Genomic DNA, 22,777 nt, shown 5'->3' with positions numbered 1-22,777 from the left:
GAAAGAAACCCAAATTTTGTATCCTGAAGATGGAGAAGCACCTGGGCAAAGAACAGATCTGACCCAAGCTAGTATGCCACACTGAATGGAGTCTAGATCTGTTGTATTTTCTTCCTTCTTCCCATCCCACAGTTTTACACTTTCCCCTACCCCTCCCTTCCTTTTAGGTTTGGTAGACCTTTCTCCTTCCTCCCTCCTTGTCCCCCAGAAGCTGCTCAGGGACCAGATCAAAGAACTTTCTCCCAGCTACAGCCAGCACTGCCACTACTTCTTACCTGGCATGCTAAGTGGTACTGGGTTCAGTGAAGACCCTGTTTCCTAAGCCCCTTAAACAAATGCCACTAATGAAGGGACACAGCCTGACAGAAACAGGCTGGGTGTTTGCAACTTTTCGCAATAAGGGCAATACTTAAAACAAGTGGGTAGGGATGCAAAGCCTAACTGATCTCATGGACCCGCTGTAGGAGGTTGCATTTGCCAGACCATAGCTCAGTGGCAAAGCACATGTTTTGCATGCAGAGATGTCAGTCTTTGGCATGTCCAGTTAAAAGGGCCACTTAGCAGGTGATGGGTAAAACTTCTGCTTGAGACTGGAGAGCCACTGCCAGTTAAGAATAGGTAACACTGAGAATCTGACTTGCTATAAGGCTGCTCCCTGTGAGTGGAGGCTGCTGGCTTCGATGTCAGTGAGGTGGTGAATCCACCCCTGGTTTCAGTCAGAACCTGAAACACCCTGGATAGCTCCTTTAGAGTTCTGACTGGTCCTGACTGAAACCCAGAGCGGATTCACTGCCCCACTGACATCGGAGCCACCAGCCTCTACTGCTCCCTGTGTTCCAGACACGTAGCCTGGAAATTAAAAGGCAAGTTCATATTTTCAGATGATAAGAGCCCAGGCTGTTCACCTGTTTTAATTTGTTCCCCTCCTTTATATTAAAGGGTAAAATAGCAGACTGGCATTCCCATTATAAGCTAAAGAGCTGTTAATAACCAAAGACAGAGTTTCAGAGAAATTAGCATCTCAGCACTGCCAACTGTTAATTCCTATACAAGTTCCAAAGGTAACATTTCCTTTCACATTTTCAGAAGAAAACCCCCAGCTTTTATTTCAACCACAGTTATTAGTAACTCCTTGTCAGTGATGGAGAAATGCAGTATCTCATTAATTTGTCAATGCTCATGTCATATATGTTATATGCTGCTCATTCATCTAAAAACTAGACTTGCTAATTAGTAACAATAATTATAGGACAGAAAAGGTATGCAAGTGGTCTGCAGGCTTTCTTGATCATGGAATCATGTTCTGGGCCTTCTGTTAAATAGCCACATCACTAATATACACACACCCCTAAAACAGTCCATGGGTTCTTGGTGGCTTGTCAAGCACCGCAGGGACCCACCCTCACCAAGTTTGCACGCAATGACAAACTACAGTGTGCCCCTGCCACAGCTTGAGTATTAAAAATGGTGGCGGTGACGAGAAGCCCTGTAGGGAATTTCCCCCATGGTGGCTTCTCATTATGTCTGAACCCAATCTCTCTCTCTCTCTCTCTCTCTCTCTCTCTCTCACACACACACACACACACACACACACAGTGAGTGGATGCCATATGATGTGTTACATTGTGTCATCTGCATATGTCTACATATGCACATGTATCCAAGCAACACATGTGAAGAATCTTGACACAAAAGTACAGTGCGTGGTGGCAGTTACTGGGGCATCCAGATGAGGGAAAGTCAATAATACAGAGTCACCTAGCCAGAGTTAGATTAACTGCATACACAATTTATTACAAAAATATAACAAGTATATACAAATATAACCTTTGAACAAGACCAGCAGCTACTTGGTTAATTCTATGGAGAGGGTTGAGTTGAATGACACCAGCAGCTATTTGGTTAATTCTATGGAGAGGGTTGAGTTGAATGACACCAGCAGCTATTTGGTTAATTCTTTGGAGAGGGTTGGGTTGAATAAGACCAGCAGCTGTTTGGTTAATTCTGTAGAGAGGGTTGGTCCATGGAGGTTATCCATCTGACCCCTCTGGCCTGGAGGAATCCCTGCTGTTATCTCCTATCTGAGATTGGAGATAACAACAAGGACGCAGATGGCGAGGGATGCAGCCAGTGCTGGAGAAGCAGCACCTTCTGTTGCCTGCTAAGTCAGTTAGTGCACTACCCCGTGGAGACACTGCACAAAGCCAGGGACTTTCCTATTGGGGAAGATGCATTGCAAGAAAATCATCCCCAGCCTAGGCGGTGGCTGGACCTCCAGCTGGCACATCAGCAGGAGACCAGAGGGGTAGTCTGATGGTGGGAGGTGGCGTGGCCACACCCCTGATACTATCTAGCCTGTGAAGGGCTGGGTAGGGAGGGTCATTCAGTTCCCACCCCAAAACTGTTTTTTCCAGCCCAAAAAGTAGGCCAGGGCATACTTAAAATGGCAGTGGGGTTAATGGTGTCAGGAGAGAGGAATAACAGAGTGGCTGTTTTAGATGTGGAAAGGAAGAAACAGTTTCAGATCCCCACTTGGCTATGAAGATTACTGAGTGGCTTTGGGCAGGAAATCCAAATGCAGTCCCCTCCGATGGTGAAAGTGTAGTAACTAAATAACTGCCCATTTGCTGCCCTTTAATGGCTGCCAAATTCTGCTACCTGTGGTGGTCTTTTTCAAGCAGCCTGATAGTAGAGCCAACCCTAATTAGTCTATCATCCTAACCTACCCCAAAGGCTTTTTTGTGAAGCTACAACACTGTTCTGAGCTGCTCTGAGGAAAGAAGGGACACAAAATGCTAAAGGTAAGATAAGGGTGATTAAAGTATCACACTATAAGAAGAGATAAGTGGGTGCCAATTGCAAATGTACAGGATTAAGATCACGCCACTTCCACTTCATTAAAGAAGACAGTTTTATTTGGGGGCAAATTAGAAAGCCATTGAATATACTTTGCATAGCGTATTACATATCATATGAGCATCCTTTGATGAGATGCGGGATTCATTGGGGGAAAGGAACAAACAAGGACTCAGTGGATTTTTCCTTAACATCTATTTTTAAAGGGAAAAGAAAAAAGTCAGAATCTTGGCTGTAATCGGGAACTGTGGACCAAGCTCTCGAGGATTACTTCAAAAGAACCCCACCTCCCATCTTACTCTGTTTACCATCACCAGACTAATAAAGCCACTTTTACAGAGGGAAACATATATACAGATAACTCTCCTGCTTGCTGCTTCTCAACAGGCAGAGACCTTTCTTTGGCAAAAAGTCAATATGTTCTTTAACTCAGGTTTCTCCATGCTTAATGCCACCCTTCCACAGATGATTATATTTTTTTATTTAGGTTTCCAATTTCTCCTTACGACATCATGAGAGTGATCTCCCAACTCACCAGTTAATCCTGTTACTTTAGCATATATTTCTTTAGTAGATTATGATATTGAAGAAACCTTATTGTTTAAGTATAAAAAAGAGTATTTGTTCCAGTGCTATAAAACCCTATTCAGTCATGATTAAAAGTGAAACTCACTACACGAGCAGGAATGGGGCTGCACCAAGTAGTCCTTCTCTCTGATGTCACATCATAATGAAGTTCCTCCCCATAGGCATCTATGCATACAGCACAAAGGCCCGCAGTGAGGAGGCCTTCATGCATACAGCTGTATGCATGTAGGCTTCCATGCGATTCGTAGGGGCAGAGCTACTTGGTGCAACCCTGTTCCTGGTTGCATGGTGAATCTGTCCACTTTTAATCATGCCTGAATAGGGCTAAAGTTGCTTGAACTTAACTGGCAAATAAATGCTGAAGATAAGGAATCCTGAAAGTTGAAAAGAAGCCATTCCCCTCTGTCAGCACTGCATAGTTGTGAATCTCCCTGTTTTGACTATACTTTAAATGGAGTCTCTCCTCTTTGTGCCTGAGTTTTATGCAGTTATGCCAAGGAATGTCAAAAACAAAACCACCAAGGACTTAATTTTGACCCACGGGAAGTGGATAAGGTTTATTGAATGCCAGATTAATGGCATTTCTCACTGTGCACATTTTTAAGCACAATATGTTAGAAGTGGGAAACTTGCTGTCAGGGTGGAAACTGAGCCAATAGAGCCCCAGAGCAGTTCTGATTCTGAGGAGGAACAGCAATCCGTGGGAGAGGAGCCACCTCATCCCCCACAGGCACAGCAGCTGGCAGAGATTCCTCCTGCCAGCATTCCTGGGATAGATAGTGACCCTGGCAGTGAGAGAGCGCCGGAGGGGGGCTTGCTGGACGCTCGGCGCAGACACAGGGAGCGACGACAGATGGAGGGCACGGAAAGGAGGTGTAGCGCTTGCTTGGCGCGCGAACAATGGTCGCGTCCCGAGGACCCAAGGGAAAGAGGGAGGATCTCTCCCTGGCCCATAAGTTCAGGGTCTTCCTGTGGTTCTCCTTCAAATGGGGACCAACTGCCTTACCTGGGGCTTAGGCTACTCTGCTATCTTTCCCCTTTGCTGTTCCTTGCTTTGGCGCTAGCGACTAGTATTCTGAAAGAGTCATAAAGGAATAAAGTATCGGAAAGAATTCCTCGTCGTCTGTGTCCTGAGTTGGCTATTGGTGGGGACTGCAAGAGGCAGCTAGGGCGTTCCTGACACTTGCCCCTCTTCAAGCTGTCACAGTTTCTAGCACAGTAACACCAAACTGTACTGTGACCCTGATGCATTGCCAGTGCAGATGATGAAGTTCAGATGCAAGCCGGATACACCTTGCTGTACAGAATGAGCAGGGCAGATGTCTGTTACAATGTTGTTTGTGCAATATTGTCCAAATCTTCAGTCGGATTGCTCTCAAGTGTTTGACATTATGAGAGATGATTCACATCCATGCATAGCATCACAGAGTTGGAAGGGAGTGATATACGATCTTGTCCCTTCGCAGATTAACCTACATATACTATGCCACACATTGCACACGTTGCACTGCCAGGAGTGGTATGGGAATATTTACAGGACACAAGGAAGAGCTGTAGCTCATTGGGTAGAGCACCTGCTTTGCGTGCAGCAGGCCCCAGGTTCGATCCCTGACATCTCCAGGTAGGGCTAGGAAGGAATCCTGCCTGAAGCTCTAGAGAGCCACTGCCAGTCAGTATCCACAATACTGGGATAGATGGACCAAAGGCCTGACTCGGTATAAGGCAGCTTCCTGTGTTCATACAGATACTGCTATAGGTGAGGTATGAACAGGGAATCACCCAAAAGGAAAAATTGAGGTGTCTTTTTCTCTCTCTTTAAGCTGCCCAACAGACCTTGGTTGAGTTTGCATAATCCCACTGTTCATGTCTCTCAACACTGACACTGGACCAGTTCGCATGAAATGAGCATGGTGATTAAGCCACGGTGGCACCCCTGTGCATGCCAACCCATTTCTCTAATTGCACTTGGGTTGTTATGACGTGAACCTGGTGAGGGTGGGTGGCCGGGTTAACAAGCCACCAGCAACCCTACAACGGAGCATGGGTATACGCAGGGTGGTTAACAAGCCAGCATGGCTTATTAACCACCCTCGTCTCATGTGAACCTGATCACTGTGCCAAATCAATCCTTCTGAATGACACGTATGGTGGGTTTCTTTTTTTTTTTTTTTTAAGTGGATTGTTCCTTGTGGTTTCTATGCAGAGTTCTTTGTGGACACAGTTGTGAATACACAGAATTCCCACTTCCATAACAAGTGAGCTGGTTTCTTCCCACCCGTTTTGAAGGATAGGTTTAGTGATTAAAAATAAATCATGCCAAATTTGGACAAAGCCAGATGTGGATCTTCTGTGTATTGCTAACGATAGTACAAAATCCTAAAATAGGAGAAAAAAATGAGAAAAAATCTCTGTAAAAAACAGCCTAGGAAGCAGATTTTTTTTAAAAAAAAATATATTGAAAAAAGAAAGCTGGATAATCAGATTGTGCTGAAAAAGGTACCTATAGTAATCAAGAAGCATCTCTCCCATGAGGGGATTCTAAAGCATTTGAGACTTTGAGCTTATAAGAAAAGGTGATAGGGAGAGCAATCCTATGGCTGCTAGACATAGCAGTGTCTAGATGGCCATAGGATTTTGGGTTTTCTGGGAACTGAGCTCAGAGTTAGAGGTTGGAGTCCAAGCTCGGTTCCCAGGAACTGCACTCCCCGCTCCCTCTCCCACTGCCTCATAGGTGGCGTGGTTCTTCCCTGTTTCTGTGCTTGTAAATGCAGTGTGGAGCCCCTGAAATGGTTGCATTCCCAGGGTGGGGTGGGGATGGGAGGAGACTGTGGAAGCGGTGTTATGATGATTCCTCTGCGCCATGCAGCCTCCCCCCCTCCCACTCCGAGGTCCCCAGCTAGCCAAAATTAGTTGTCTAGCCACAAAGGCAGGGGCGGCCGGAGTGCGGAGGAGAGGATCCCCTCCGTGGTCCACCCTGCATTGGATAGTCAGCCGCCTCCGACTTCAGAGCTTTATAAAATCATGAATGATGGGGGGGGGGGGAGATAGAATGTTTTCTTCTTCTGTCATAACAATATTGGTCACATAATGAAATTGATTTGCAATAGATTCATGACAGATACAAAAAAGCGCTTCTTTTCCCAACATGTCATTAATGTAATTTGGTGTCACAAGATGTGTTGATGGCCATTAGTTTTCAAAGGTAATCTTTGAAAACCACCCAGAGAGCTTCAGCTATTGGGCGGTATAGAAATGTAGCAAACAAATGAGTGAGTGACTGACTGACTGAATGGACAAGTTCATGGAGGATATGCCTGTCAATGGCTATTAGCTAAAGGGTGCTTCCGTGGTCATAAGAACATACGAAGAGCCCTGCTGGATCAGTCCAAGGGTCCATCTAGTCTAGCATTCTCTTCACACAGTGGTCAACCAGCTGTTGACAGGAAACCCACATTAAGAAATTAGTGCAACAGCACCCTCCTGCCCATGTTCCCCAGCAACTGGTGTACATAGGCATACCGCCTCTGATACTGGAGGTGGCACATAGCCATCAGGCCTAGTAGCCATTGATAGTCTTCTCATCTAGGAATTTGTCCAGTCCCCTTTTAAAGCCATCCCAATCGATGGCCATCACTATGTCTTGTGGTAGCGAATTCCTTAGTTTGACTACTCCTATGTGCTTCATGAAGAAGTACTTCTTTGTATCACAGGCAGTGTACCTCTGAATACTACCTGCTGGAGGGTGTTGTTTTCTTGCCCATCTGGTGTACTTCCCAGAAGCATTTGGCTGACCACTGCTGGAACCAGGGTACTGATCTAGATGTATCCGTGGTCTGATCCTGCCTGACTCTTATGATATGACATAAATGGAGAGTTCAAGCTAGAAGGAGTCCCAACACATTTTCAACATTGTAAGAGCAACTATGATGGTTAAAACCACTTTTAACTTATTTTTAAAAGATATAAGATTGGTTATTTCCTCTGTGATGCTGCATGCTGATATAGAATTAAAGGTTGGTCTCATTCAGAAAATGTGAGATTCAGAATTGATCTCAAGGTGAAAAGTAATTGGACAGGACAACAGATGATTTTGTACTTGAGTTGGTATCCCATAGACAGGTTAGTGAATTTTTGCCTGCCACCAAATCTGACTTTGTGACATGGCCTTTTGTGTATCACCAATAATGAATGGACATCTGTCATTGTTTTGATAAAATGCATTAAACAGGGCAGGCACTTGTGATTTATACGTATAAGTTAAATGCAGTGATTTACTTTAGATCACTCTATGGCAAGAAAAGTCAGACTACTTGAGAAAGAACTTAAAAGTATATGGAATGGGCAATATCATCAATGGTCTGGCTCTATATCTGTAAATGGATATTTGGGTTTCATCATCACCTTTTCCTTTTTAAAAACAGCAACAACATTCTGTGTACAGATACAGTCAGCTACTTTGGGCTATATCTATAATCCATGTACAGCTTGCTTCCCATTAAGGTTTTTCTGCATGATCCTGTATGTGGAAGGGATTGTATACAGGAACTTCAGCGTGAGCTGAGCTGTAAACAGATACTACCATGGTGGTCAACAGTAATTTCCTTGATAGCAGAGGCTGGGAAAAAAATCCCCGTGGTCATGGAGATGGCTGCTGGCAGTATCACGTACTGTCTGTTTTGCATGGAGGTTTTCCCTCATGCTCTCATATATGAGGGGGAATCACATGGAGAAATTACTTCCTTTGATCTCTGGTCATAGAAGAAGTAAAACACTGAATGGATTATTCCTTTTTAGACCTTTTGCTCTGAGAAATACTGTAAAAATTGTGTCTTGGTTTAATAAAAAGACAGTGTAATGGGTGATTCACTAATTCTTAGCCTCAGTTCATTATTTATCAGATGGCAACAATAGCAACCCACCTTAGAGATTCAGTCTACTGTGAGCATGTTATACCTTTGCTCAGAGAACTGCCCTGGCTGCCAATATGTTACTGGGCCAAGGCCAAGGAGATGTTGTTGACATATAAGGCCCTCAACATGCCTGTTCATTGAGATTTATAGATCAAGGCCTCCTGGTTGTTCCTTTGCCTGCGCAGGTACATCTGATGGCAACAGGGGACAGGGCCTTTTCAGGTTTGGTCCCCTGCTTTCCCCCTGCAACCTTTTTGGTGTTTAATCAGGCATTTTCTGGTTATTAATACATCGCGTTGTGGAATTTCAGTTTTTATTGTGACTCTCTTTTTATTGTGGTGTGTGTTTATTTTAATTGTTATTTTAATGAATTCTGTACTCCACCCTGTGCTTTTGTAAGGAAGAGCAATATATAAATATTTTCAACAACAACAATGAAGAAGAAGAAAAAGAGAAGGAATGTCTGCGTTTCCAGAGGAGGAGGAGGAACGTCTTGAGATTTAGAAGCTGCTGACTCAGGGATTGTATTCTAAACCAGCAGCTTCTATCAGCCTAGCAGTTCCAGCCACACTCTGATCATTCACAGGCCAGTTGTCTTTGCCGGCAACTCTGTATGCCTTCCATCTCAAGTCTACCAGATAGGACACACCGTGTTTACATGAACACTTATGCTGGGATCCAAGAGACCTTATTCAGGAACACTTGATCTTACCAAGGGCTCTTGAAAATTATTCTCTTTCAGCTTTAGACTTCAATTCACCCTTCAGTGTGTAAACAAATGAGAGGTTACATTGTATTAAGAGATTGCTATACCCAGATGTCTGATCATGTAAAGCGGTCTTAATCAGGTTGTTCTGGCAATGAATGAAAGAAATGTTGCATAAAAAAGCCCTTTGCTAAGTAATAGTGCTAAATGAATGGACATTAATGATGCAGAAGTTGTAGCTGGAAGGCTATAGTTGCAATTTCCAAATCAGTACCAGGAGCTAGTTTGGTTTAAATACAAGCCCTTCATCTTCAATTGTTTGTAGACATAACTATAAACCCTTCTTAATAGCTCAGATCAGGAGTAATTTCACAGAGGCCTGGTTTGCACATAACGAGAAGCCACCGTGGGTGCATTTCCCCGTGGGACTTCTTGTTGCAGCAGCGGTGGCCATTTTGAATATTTGAGCCACGGCCGGGGCATGCTGTAGCTTGTTGTTACGTGTGACCTGGAGAGGGTGGGCTGTTGGGAGTGGTTAACAAGCTACCCACAACCCTAAAGCAGCCTATGGGTTCTGGGTGGGTTGTTAACCACCCCAACAACCCAGCCTACCGGGTTCACATGTAACAACAAGCTACAGCACCCACACACCCCCAGCCATGGCTCAAATATTCAAAATGGCTGCTGCTGCTGTGACGAAAAGGTCTGCGGGGAAATTCACCCACAGTAGCTTCTCATTAGTGGACCATGTCTGAGTCTTGTTGCTTTCACAATATGGCCCTTTAGAACAGCCAAGGCACTGCTTTTCTGCAATCTGGTTACAAGCAGGATTAAAATGGTAGTTCCCCGTGGTGTGTGTGTGTGTATCACACACATACACAAATCACACAAAATAAGGTCCTTAGTAAATTTGGGTGAAATAAGGAGTCAGAGTATTGCCTTCCCTCTCTAGGTTCCCTAAAAGAATGAGCCAGGCAATAGGCCATTCCGTGCATCAGGCTGGTAACGGTGGTTCTCAAGTGGTAGTTTTGTTTTGTTTTCTAAAAGCTGCAGCCCATATTGATAAAACCTTCAGCAGCTGTTGACTAGATCTCTGAGGCTACTTGCGCAGTTTTGAAACTTTTTCAGTGGCAGCTTTTTGCATACACCACACCTTCACCAGCTGTTTCTTCGACATTCATTGTCATGAAGCTCTCTTAATTAAGACACAGATATTTTAAGGGCCTCCCTTTTTTTAAGCCTTTCACAAAAATAAAGGAGGCACTTAGCGTAGGTTACAGTGAAGGACAACCCAGAAGTTTGATCCAGGAGTGAGGAATCAGGGTATAGGCCAATGTGGTGTAGTGGTTAGAGTGTTGGACTGGGGTTCAGGAGACTCAAGTTCTAGTCCTCACTCAGCCATGAAGCTCACTGGGCCAGTTACCAACTCTCAGTTTAACTTATCTCATACGGTTGCTATAAGGTTAGAATGGAGAGGAGGAGGATCATGTACACTACCTTAGGCTTCTTGGAGGAAAGGCGGGATATAAATTTAATAATAAATAACACACAGTAATATGGACTACTGTTCCTTCTCTCTGAAATTAAGGTGGCAATTACATATAATAAAGATATTGTGGCATTAAATATATCTATTAAATATTAATAGACGTATTGTGGCATAAGCTTTCATTGGATGCATGAAGTGTATCACCTCAGTTGGCCAATTATATGTAGAGCTATAGTTAAAGAGAGAAATTTAATCTGAGAGGCCAAACGCCCTTGTAATACAAGAGACTCAGTCTGTGACATTTCTGTGCAAAGCTCAAATGGATAGAGTGTTAGTAGAGAGTGAGCATTCACTACAGCTGTAACTGGAGAGAACACAACCTCCTTAGTGTTGCCAGTTGTCACTGCTGTGAATGGTCACCGTACTTTTCTTATATATGTTTGAACTTTGCATAGAAATGTCACAGAACTACAGGACCTCTTGCATTTTGCCCCACTTTTTACCTTTATTCTCCACGACAGTATACATAATCTGTTACTTTGTGCATCTGATTAAATAGGACCTGTTTAATCAGATGCAAAAACTGATTAAATAGGGGTCTCCAAACCTTTTGAGCTGGTGGGCAATTTTCAGTGTTGTGGGTGTTCTCACAAAATGGCTGTTGTAGGGCACCTTGCCCATTCATAAAATAACTGTTTTAATTTGAAACTTATTTTATTTCTTAACAAATCTTAAGGCATAAAATAAAAATTGGGAGGGATAGGGAGCCTGGTGGATGCCAAGAGAGGTGTCCATGGGCACATTGGGGCTGATGGGGACTGTTTTGGAGACCCCAGAAACAGCTCCTCGTCCATAAAGGCCTGTGCCACAATACATTTGTTAGTCTTTTTGGTGCCACAAGAGCCTTTGCTGTTTTTGTTGCAGCCTATTAACACCGACACCACTGTAGTATTAAACATCCTGGGTTTTTTTCATGATAAAACACACTGCTTCTTCTGTATTTAATTGCAGTAGGCCTCTTCTCATCTTATGGTTGTAGTACTGAGATAGTTTTCACCCAAGGATGTTTTTGTTTAGTCTTGCATGACTTTCTGAATGGTATTGTACTATCCAGCAGGAATCCACAGAATAACCTGGCCATGGCTATAGTTTTTTCCAGATCTGGCCAATTGTGCATCATCATAATTATCGTCATCGTCATCATCATCACCACAATTATATCCCACCTTTATTTCCTCTTGCAAGGAACCCAAGGTGGCTTACCTGGTCCTCCTCCTCTCCATTTTATCCTCTCAACAATCCGGTGAGGTAGGTTAGGCTAAGAGTCAGTGAATGGCCAACAGCCACCGAGTGAGCTTCATGGCTTAGTGGGGACTAGAACCTGGATCTCTCAAGTTCCAGTCCAGTACTCTAACCGCTACACCACACTGGTTCTCAGGGGTGAAAAATAAGAAAAAAACAAGAGCTAGAGTTTCGCTAAATAAATGAGTGCAACAAGGTGAGCCCTGCGCTGATATATCTTCAGCTATGCAGCTTGTTCCTCTTCAGAAAGATGGAAGGAGACCAGCTTATGGTGTATGGGCTGGGTGTTATGAATGAGCATATTATATACCCCTTCAAAAAGGACCATGTGGCCACACTCTTGTTATGTATGTATGGGCCATATGTTGGTAATGCCCTACTCTATCTCAGCCTGTGATTAAGCCGAAGTTTGTGCTTCATGTTGTTCCCCTGGTTACCCCTACTTCCCCTTTCTCCGTTGTTGTACTTCTGTTGAATTTTAGATTGTAAGCTCCTTGGGGTAGGGACCTGCCTTCATGTACTTAGCAAAGTGCCATGAGGACACTAGATAAATAATAAATCTATCGACGACTCTTGCAATGTTTCCTTATCCTTCCTTTTAAGCCTGGACAAAATGCTGACGTCTTAAGCATTACTGAATAACCAATTCATTTTAAAAGTGCATTTTATTTAAAAACATTTGTCACAGGGGTACATCTTTTTCTCGTCCAATTTCTTTAGGTCCCATTAGCAGTATTTTGGTGAACCGTTATGGTAGCCGACCAGTGGTCATATTTGGAGGTCTTCTATGTGGCATAGGGATGGTTTCTGCAGCATTCTGCACAAGCATTTTTCAACTGTACATTTGTGCTGGATTCATCACAGGTATGGTACAACCTTTCTTTTCTTTCCTTAAAAGATACGTGTCAAAATAAGATCTGACCCTGCAAATGCAGGGTGACATAAGCCCAGACAACAATGATGACCATGTTAAAAAATATTTGCCATCTTATTTATACTTCTCTCTGCCATCATAATGACTACAGAGTTATCTTTGTCAAAAAGAAAAGCAAAAGGTCAGGGTTTCAAGATTCTAACAAGAATCTGCAATAAGAAAATGCAAGTTGCTGAGAGTGTAGATGGGTGATATGGACAAATGCTGACACCGTACAAAAACAAATAGCTGTTTGCTTTCAATAATGGTGATGGAAGGTAGTCCTACTGTTGGAAGGATGAGGCTTCAGGGACCAGCATCCTAGCTGACAAGGCCTTGATGTCCCACAAGGGTCTACCACCAACTAGACTGCTGTTGCCACTGTTGCTCCTTATCACTGTCACCACACACCCCCTCGCTTGGCCTGACTCCCACCGTATTCAGGGGCGGAGAGCAGACTGAGTGAGCAGGTGGTGGCAGCTGCCGCTACTCCACTTCCCAACATCTACCTGCTCACTTGTCTACCCACCAGCCTAGAAATCAAGCAGGTGGCAGTAACGGCGATGGTAAGGATCAGGGCCACTGAGGGCACCAGTGCAAAATGCAGCAGCGAGGGTGCTAACCAGTTCATGGTATTGGGACTATATTACACCTGTCTTGAGAGACTGCACTGGTTGCCAGTTGCTTTCCGGGCTCAATTAAAGGTGTTGGGTTTAACCTTAAAAGTCCTAAATGGCTTAAGTCCTGGCTATTCAACAGGCCGCCTGTCTTGTTATGAACCTTCCTGGTTATTAAGATCTGCAGGAGAGGCCCTCCTGAGGACACAATTTCCTGCAGCGGCCTGTTTGTTGAGCACATGTGAAAGGGCTTTCTCCTGTGTTGCTCCAAACCTGGGCTGTGCTCCCTCAAGAACTATGATTGGCCTCCTCTCTTTTGGCTTTTAGAAAGGGTATGAAGACTCATCTTTTAAATTTAGCCTTTTAAATTATGTTGTTTTAATGTTGACAGTTTTATTGTTCTTTTTATTATGTTTTGGTTTTATTGTTTTAAATTGCTGTTCACTGCTTTGATGGCTTTTGAACAAATAAGGCTTCTTCATCATCATCATCAAAAAATGAGGGTGTCTAAAAACCTGGACCTTGCATTGACTGTTATTCTGTTAAATTAGGGTGGATTCACTTCATGGAATAGAGTTTCCATGGAACACCTCATGGCACATCAGGGCTGGTGGGAATATGTAATTACTTTACTCAGACTCATTGTAACTTCAAGCTAGGTCTTCTGACAACACATTTGCAATTAATTTAATAAACCCATTTATTTTTGTGTAAGAAAAAGGGGAAAATTAAGGCACCACAGCAGATTTGACCCTTGTACGTCATACTCCCATTTTGTCTTGTTGAGTCTGGCTTGTAGTAGTAAAATTCACTTCTTGCCTCCCTTCCTTTCCTCCAGTGTTCGGTTTTGAAACATTCTTTTCCAGTCATTTCTCATTCTGACAATGGCGTTAGATGAGACCCATTATGGCTGCACGGGCAAACATTTAATAGGGTCTGTGTGAATAGTGTCATTATATAGTTAATTCACAAGATCGCACAGGACTTATTTTTATCTGGGTGCAGTAAGACATCTTCTTTTGCTGTTCAGTCTTGTTTATGAGAATCAATACAGTTCTTGCCTAGTTTCCTGGCTGGTGTATCCTTTAATCCCTCTATGACAAGGTCTATTTTTAAAAAGAAATTCCAAAATAGATGGTAGGAAACAAAACTAGCAAACCCCTTCAATTCACAGGCTAGTCATAGTTCCTAATGGGCCCCAAAACAGGCTTGCCTTACACTACAGTATTGTTTTCAAAATACATTTTCTATCCCACTACAGGTGCTAACTGTCATAGTGATTCTAGGTTGATTGTGTTAGCAATTACTGCTGTTGTGAATGCTCATTATTTTGCATATATTAACCTTTAACTGAATTGTTGGGGAGTGTACTTTATGTATTTCATTGCAGTTTAATTATACTGTTTACAATTTTTCTCTCTACACCTATGCATATGTAAACTTCCCAAGTGAGGATAATAGTCTAGCCCACAAAAACTTATTCCATAATAAATCCAATAGTCTTTAAGACACCACAAGATTCTTTGTTTTGTTTTTTTCACTGCAACAGACAAACACAGCTACCCCATGGGGACACATTAAGGGTGCAATTATGCATATTTAAACAGAAAACAAGTCCTACAACTCCCAACATGCCCTAGCCAGCTGGGAAAAGATGGGAATTGTAGGACTTTTTTTCTGTCTAAACACGCATAGGATCGCGCCCTAAGCTGGTTAGTTTCTATAGTGCCAAAGCATGTTTTACTTAATGCTTCTCTCTCTCTCTCTCTCTCTCTCTCTCTCTCTCTCTCTGCGACAGGACTTGGCCTTGCCCTCAACCTCCAGCCTTCAGTGATCATTATTGGGAAGTACTTCCTGAAAAGACGTCCAATAGCTAATGGCCTCGCTATGGCAGGAAGCCCTGTCATGCTTTGCACACTTGCGCCCTTGAATCAGCTCCTTTTTGACTACTTTGGATGGAGGGGAAGCTTCACTATCCTTGGGGCACTCCTACTGAACTGCTGTGTGGCTGGAGCACTCTTCAGGCCCATTGGACCTACAGCTGGCTCCACTAAGAAGCAAATAAACACACAAGCTAAAGAGCCTGACATAGGCATAGTTGAAATGGCTGGCCCTAGAGTTGAAGAGAAAGAGGACAAAGACTGCTGTGAAAACTTCAACAAGTTCCTTGATTTATCTCTTTTCAAGCACAGGGGCTTCCTGATCTACTTGATAGGGAATGTGCTCATGTTTCTAGGCTTTTTTGCTCCCATCGTCTTTTTGGCTCCTTACGCAAAGCACCTGGGGATTGATGAGTATTCAGCAGCTTTCCTCCTTTCAATTCTTGCAATAGTTGATATGATAGCCAGACCAGCTACTGGGCTCATTGCAAACAGCAAGTGGGTGAGGCCAAAGATTCAGTATTTTTTCAGCTTCTCCATTGCTTTTAACGGCGCCTGCCATCTCCTGTGTCCCTTAGCAACAGGCTATGCGGGCCTAGTTGTGTATTCCATCTTTTTTGGACTGGCCTTTGGTATGGTTTGTGCAATGCTGTTTGAAACTCTCATGGACCTTGTTGGTGCCAGCCGCTTCACAAGTGCCGTAGGACTGGTCACCATAGTGGAATGTTTTACCATATTACTTGGGCCGCCAATTGGTGGTAAGTACATTTCTATACTACTACTCACTGGTCTGCTTGGCGGTGGGAGACAGGCCTGCAAATTCTTTGTCTTCAAGTTGGAGGCATCAGATGTTAAGGCTTTCCCTTCCGCTATGAATTCTGCTGCTCTGATTCTGTTTCTTGCTGGCCAGCTTTCCTTTGTGGTTTCTAAACTGCAGTCCAGATAAGCTCACCTGAATCAAAACTCATGACTCGGCAAGAAAGTTCAGTTGCTCTGCAAGCTCATTAAAGTGGGTGTTGAAGAACCAAAGTGTCAGAACAAATCAAAGCTCCTTTTTCAAAAAGAACATTGGTAAATCTGCACTGTTAGACTATTCAGATATAAGGTAATGCAAGTGCACCTTGCAAGGCCTTATGTTCCTTTGCCAACAAGCTGTGTAGATAATGCTTAGGTTAATATTGGAACAAAGAGTGACAACACGTCTTTGCTCTTAGAACGCGCTCAGGAATATTATTTTGATTGATTGATTGATTGATTGCATTCCTATACCACCCAATAGCTGAAGCACTCTACGTGGTTCACAACATAAGGTTAAAACCATAAAATACACAAATACAATAAGACATAATGTAAAATCTAAAATAAATTAAAACAGCCACAGAATAAAACCAAGGTAAAACCAATGGCAGAGGGCAACAGCACAAGGATCTAAAATACTGTGTTTTTAAAACTGAAAGACTAAAATACTAAACAGCCTGAGAGAATAAAGCAGTCTTCACTTGGCATTGAAAAAGCCATAAAGTAGGTGCAGACCAGCCTCTCTGGGAAGGGCATTCTGTAAGTGGGGTGCCACCATTGAGAAGGCCCTCTCACTAGTAGCCACTCGCCTAGGGATGTACGAAAGTCACTTACCTGGTCTCGCAGCTTGCTTCGCGGTGGGGGGGAGGCGCTTCGCTTCTCCCCCCGAAGTTCAGGCTGGGGGGGGGAGGCTTCCCGCCTCGCCCGGCCGAAATTCAGGCCGGGGGGGAGGCTTCCTGCCTCGCCCGGCCAAAATTCAGGCCGGGGAGAAGCGCCTCATCTCCCCGGCCGCGAACTTCAAAAGAAAAAAAAAAAAGCCCCGTGATAGGCTACGTAACGATTTATGTAGCCTATCACAGCTAGATCTGCAAAGTCAGCCGTGATAGGCTACGTTAATTGTCATGTAGCCTATCACGGGTGACTTAAAAAAAAAAAAACAGCGCGTACGCAAATGGCGGCCCCCATAGGGAGCCGCCATTCGCGTTCCTTATTTGGTCCCTGTAGTCTACGTAAAGATTTACATAGACTACGGCAAAAATAAGGGCAACGCTATTTTTTTTACTTTTCTTGTAATGGCGGCGGCGGCAGCCGGTTGAAAGACCGGCTGCCGCCCCCCGCCCCTGACGAAGACCTGCCGAACCGCCGCTGGGACCCGCCACCGGGAGCGACATTCGTAAAAGGTAAGTCCCATCCCGGGGGGGGGGTGGCGGGGGTGGCGGAGAATTTCTCCCCGAACCTTCGGAGGACAGAATGCGTTGGCACTCGGCCCCCTGAAGTTTCGGGGAGAAATTCTCCCCCATCCCTAGCGACTCGCCTGACCTCATTCAGTGGGGGCACCTAGAGAGATTCCTCACAAGGTGATCTTAGGATTCAGTAGATTTATATAGGATGAGACCTATATAAATCAGGTAACTTGGTCCCAAGATGCTTAGGGTTTTAAAAGTTAATATCAGCACTTTGAATTGGGTGTGGAAATGGACTGGAAGGTACTACAGATGACAGAGCACTGATGTAATATGATCACCACGACCAGTTAACAGTCTTGCTTCCCTAGTTTGAACTAGCTGAAGTTTCTAGACCATTTTCAAAGGCAGCCCCATGTACTATGCATTTCAGTCATCCAACTGGGAAGTTATCAGAGTGGGGGTAACTGTAGGAAGGCAAACTCTGTCCAGATAGGGTCGCAGTTGGTATATCAACCTGATAAAAAGTGTTCTTTGTCATAGAGACCACATGCTTCCAGTGACAATGCTGGATCCAAGAGCGCTCTCAAACTGCAGACCTGATGATTCAGAACAAACACCCCCCAGCTGATCAGTGGAACCACTCACTAGCAGGACATCTGTGTTGCCTAGATCGAATCTCCATTTATTGGCCCTCATCTAGTCCATTAGCATGCTCAGGCACTGGTTCAGAACACTTACTGTCTCACCTGGATTAGCGGAAAAGGAGTGGTGGAGCTGGGTGACATCTGCGTAGTGTGACCCCTCAGTCCACATCTTCAGATGACTTCCCCCAGCAGCTTCATGTAGATGTTAAAACAGCATGGGGGATAAGATAGAGCCCTGTGGAACCCCATGGCATAGCTGCCATGAGGCAGAGCAATACTCCCCCAGCACCACCTGCTGGCATCACCCATGCATGGAGGAGTGCAATGGCGTGCTTGCAGCTCCAACCCAGAAAGCCTATTCAGAAGGATACCATGGTCGATGGTATCAAAAGCCACTGAGCGGTCCAAGAGAATCACACTTTCCCTGCCCCTCTCAGCAAAGGGCACTCTCCCAGCACCTGTCCCTCTCTCAGCACAGGGTGACCAAGGCAGTTTCTGTTCAAAAACTAGCCCTAAAGCTCAGTTGAATTAATGTTTATATTTTCACCGTGATTCTCTTGGCTTTACTTTTTACTGTGGATTGACTAGAAGCAACAGGGAGTGAGGAGCCTTTGATTTTAGTTATAAAAACAAAATAACATTAATAATATATTTCTGTTCATGGATTTGGCAGATATGTGGAAGAAGGTTTTACCGCAGTTAAATTTGTCTCCATAATTCTTCAGCCTTCAGAAACAAAGCGAGTTTTTTCAATAGAAGTTTATGTACAGAAAATTATATAACTACATGCTGTATTTTGGCCTGTTTATGTGCATGGGACTTCATGGCCTTCTTGTTTGCATTTGTAATTATTTTGTTAATTAACAGTGCAATCCTATAATGTCTGTTCAGAAGTAAGCCCTGTTGAGTTCAGTCTAGGGTTCTATTTCTTCCCATCCCTCATTCCAAGAATTCAGGACAGGCAATGACAGTGATATGGTCAGTTAAGTGGGAAACTGCATAGGCCTCTCTTCACTAAACAGTTCTAAACAAATACGAAACCTTCTGGGGTTGGGGGTAGAGGCTGTTGCGAGTACTGGAATCTACACATGTTTTTCTTGTATAATCCCTGTTTTTTGTTCTTCAGAGATATAACTGTTCGATCAAAAGCTCATTAACTTCAAACAACAAAAAACCGTCTGATAGCAAAATCTCTTCTCTACAAGACAGCTCTGCAGGAGTTGTGTCAATATGACAGCATTTTTGAAAGGGGAATTAGGTGCAATATTCATTTAGCTTTCAGAATAAAAGCTGTTTAACCATTCACAGGTTCAAATACACAATAATAGCAGGTTTCATTCTGATTGCAGTGCAAGCAACTGTCCTTTAGTTGCTGCCATTCCTGTCACTCTAGAGCTATAATTCCAAAATGGTGGTTTGGTCCAGTGGACCTTGGACTCGTGGATAAGTTGCTCATCTTCTGGTTGGAGCTGGTGATACCAGCTTGGCATATGCAGGCTAGGTATTTTAACCACAGCATACTGATAGGATTATTTTTCTGCCTAGAGAGTGTGTATCCATGTGCTATTCAGCTCTGTACTTTAACTCTGCCTTGTCATACATATTGTTACAAAGTTGCAGCAATGTTCTTCAAAGGATAGACGCAGCTTCTTATGAAGGAAACCCACACTCTTTATTCTTGACAGAAACAAATGGAGGCCTAGAACTTCTTCCTACAGTCAGTGTGACAGCCATCTTAAAACAACAAGAGGGCTTCTTCCCACACTGTCCTAGGAGACAGATGGCCTCTCCTTCAAATGTTAGGAGCATCTCTACACCAGCCTAAAATCTTGCATTTAAAACGGGGCTTTTTGCTTCCGTTTTAAATGCAGGATCATGACAGACTCCCTTTACATGTGCTTCCTTCCCCCTCCTTTTCCCCCTAATCTGAGTCTTCATCGATATGGTTGGTGCTGTAGTTTAGCTCCTCTTATTGTGGGTTTTCCTCTTTTCACAAGGGAACTCAAGCACTTTAATTTGATAGCTCATTATCTCTGATCTTTTAAAAAATGGAATAAAGGTCATTTAGTGTGGGAGACGCCTTGGAGGTTGACGACATCATCTAAAGGACCCTCAACATCTATGAGTAACCAATCTCAGTAGCAGGATAAAAGTTCCGTGTGAAGAAGCCCTAGCTCTCGACTCACTGTAGTACTATTTGCATGTTCTTTACCATAATAAGGAAATCATTATGGTTCAGTTTCTCATGACACATTTGAAATAGGTTTCAGAAACTAGAACAAAGGTGAGAGGGAAATGGATGCAGCCAAGATGAAGACAAATGGCAAATGGTTGATCTGCTTAGTAAATGTTTTGGGAGCTACTGGGCAGTATCCAATGCAACACTACCATAAACAACCTCTACCGCAGTATCAATAGTACTTGCTGGCACGAAGCGTTTTCTGGGGAACTGTGTCATGTCAGCAAGTGGTATTGCCATTGCACTAGAGATAATTTACGCTAGCATAATGTAATTTGTGGTAGTGGTAGTGTCACACTGCCCACTGCCCACTAATTACAATAAAACATTTTTTTGGTGGGCCTTGCTTTAGTTCAGGATGACTGAGCTGGATTTAATTTCTCACATAGCTCTTGGACAGCAAGATGCTTCTGCACTTTTTTTTGTCTCAGTAGAAGAAGAAACAGATTATTGTGTCAAGGAAGTTAATGACCAAGTATGGAATGTTCAGTTCTGTAATGTACTGAATCAGTATTATCTCTTACTGCCCAGAGTTGTTGTTAGGTTTTATGGCTGTGAGATTTATAAATCAGCAAAATAGCTGCACAGGATTTAAGTTGGTTTAAACGTGTTGACTTTAGTGGGACAAAGAACCTCACATATTGCATTTCAAAACATTTACAAACATTCAGGCCAATGTTTTACTATTCCGTTTCTCTTACTTTGAAGAACAATTCACTTCTTTCTTTTTGACCTTTGTGTGGGATGACCACCTGCCCTTTATCTGCCTTTTGTGAGGAGACTTCATTTCATTCAGAATAACACACACACACACACACACACGATCTTTTCCCACATGTTATACAATTTTATGAAGCAGATTAAGCTAATTGCTGAAAACTGGTAATGAGGCCAGAAAGTGGTTTGCAATATGAGTTCTGTAGTATTCTTTCTTCCATTTTAATAAGCAGGAAATTGATTGGTTCTTTGGCATTAGTAACCTACTACTACTAGGTTTTGCTTTAATGAACTAAGGGAACAATCCTATGGGGTTAGGTGTCTGCCTCCGAATTTGGAGGCGACCACCTATCCAATGCACAGTGGGAGGATCGCGGAGGGGATCGTCTCCTCCACACTCCAACCACCCTGCATTCATGGCTAGACAGACGATTTCAGCTGTCTAGCTGTGGGACATCAGAGCGCAGCGTGGGGAGGCTGGATAACACATAGGAAGTGTCATACTGGCACTTCTGCCTGCCCCATCCCTGGGAATGCCCCCTCTTACCCCACTCCGTGCCGCTATTACGAGCGCGGGACAATCCACGTGCTGCCTATGAGGCATCGGGGGAGGGGGCAGGGAGGCGGTTCTCCGAGAACTGACCTCAGCCCGTGCTCTGAGGTCAGTTCCCGGCCATGCTTCAAGGTCGGTTCCCGGAAACTGGCCAGTCCTGTGGCCATCTAGGTCTGTCTAGTGGCCATAGGATTGTGCCCTAAGTAATTTTTTCCCCCAGGTGTGTTTTATGACTTTCTCTTATTCTCAAAGGGGGTTCTGGCAAGACTCTTCTACTGCTGAATTTTCCAGTACTGTCTTCATTAAAGCTCTGAGTGAAATGTATTTAGTAGACCTCCAGGTCATCCTGACTAGCAGAAAGTGAGAAGTGTTGCAAGTAGCCTCTGGTTGATGTTTCATCAATATTGCTGGATAAAACCTTGAATATAGACTAGGTTGCTCCTAGGAGTAAGACTTTTCAGCCAGAACACATGAAAAGATATTTTCCCCAAAGTAGCGAGCATATCCTTGTTACAAAATTCCAAGTTCATGTGACTACACAGTGGAATAATTAATCACCACACTTGATTTATTTATTTATTTCATTTCTATACTGCCCAATAGGTGAAGCTCTCTGGGCGGTTCACAAAAATTAAAACCAAAAAGCGCAGGGTAAAACAACATAAAATATAAAAGCATTAAAAGCACAATATAACAATACAGCCAGAATAAAACCTAGCAGCAATGCAGAGATTTAAAATTCAGATTTAAAACACCAAAGCTAAAAGACTAGAAAGTTAAAATGCTAAAATGCCTGGGAGAATAAAAAGGTCTTCACCTGGCGCCAGAAGGAATACAGTGTAGGTGGCAGGCGAACCTCACTAGGGAGCTCATTCCGGAGCCGGGGTGCCACAGCAGAAAAGGCCCTCTTCCTCACTTCCTTTGGTGGGGGTTCTGGAGAAGGACCCCTGAGGATGATCTTAGGGTCCAGGCAGGTACATATGGAAGGAGGCGATCCTTCAGATAACCTGGCCCCAAGCCATTAAGAGCTTTGAATGTTAATACCACTTTCAGTAGGTTGTCACCAAAAAAAATTAAAAGCACTGTGTCTCAAGGAGAAGAAAATAGTTCTAGGGAGCCAAAAACCACATAATTGGCATGTTAATGTGGGGGATGAAAT

At 43.7% G+C, this 22,777-nt stretch overlaps 1 protein-coding gene across 1 annotated transcript in view; it reads left to right on the top strand.

Annotated features, from left to right (window-relative positions):
- Nucleotides 1-22,777, top strand: part of LOC146355033 (monocarboxylate transporter 2-like) — a 43,588-nt gene that overhangs the window by 18,918 nt on the left and 1,893 nt on the right. The window contains exons 3-4 of the mRNA XM_084840449.1: nt 12,572-12,715; nt 15,180-16,019. Of these exons, the coding sequence (XP_084696575.1) occupies nt 12,572-12,715; nt 15,180-16,019 (984 nt within the window). The remainder of the gene's footprint in view (nt 1-12,571; nt 12,716-15,179; nt 16,020-22,777) is intronic.

This window comes from Heloderma suspectum, chromosome 2, assembly GCF_057233095.1.
Source record: "Heloderma suspectum isolate Gila_16-S chromosome 2, 16-S_ref, whole genome shotgun sequence".
In the NCBI taxonomy this organism is placed as follows: Eukaryota; Metazoa; Chordata; class Lepidosauria; order Squamata; family Helodermatidae; genus Heloderma; species Heloderma suspectum.
Note: the sequence above shows the minus strand (reverse complement) of the source record. Positions and strands in the feature narration are given on the sequence as shown.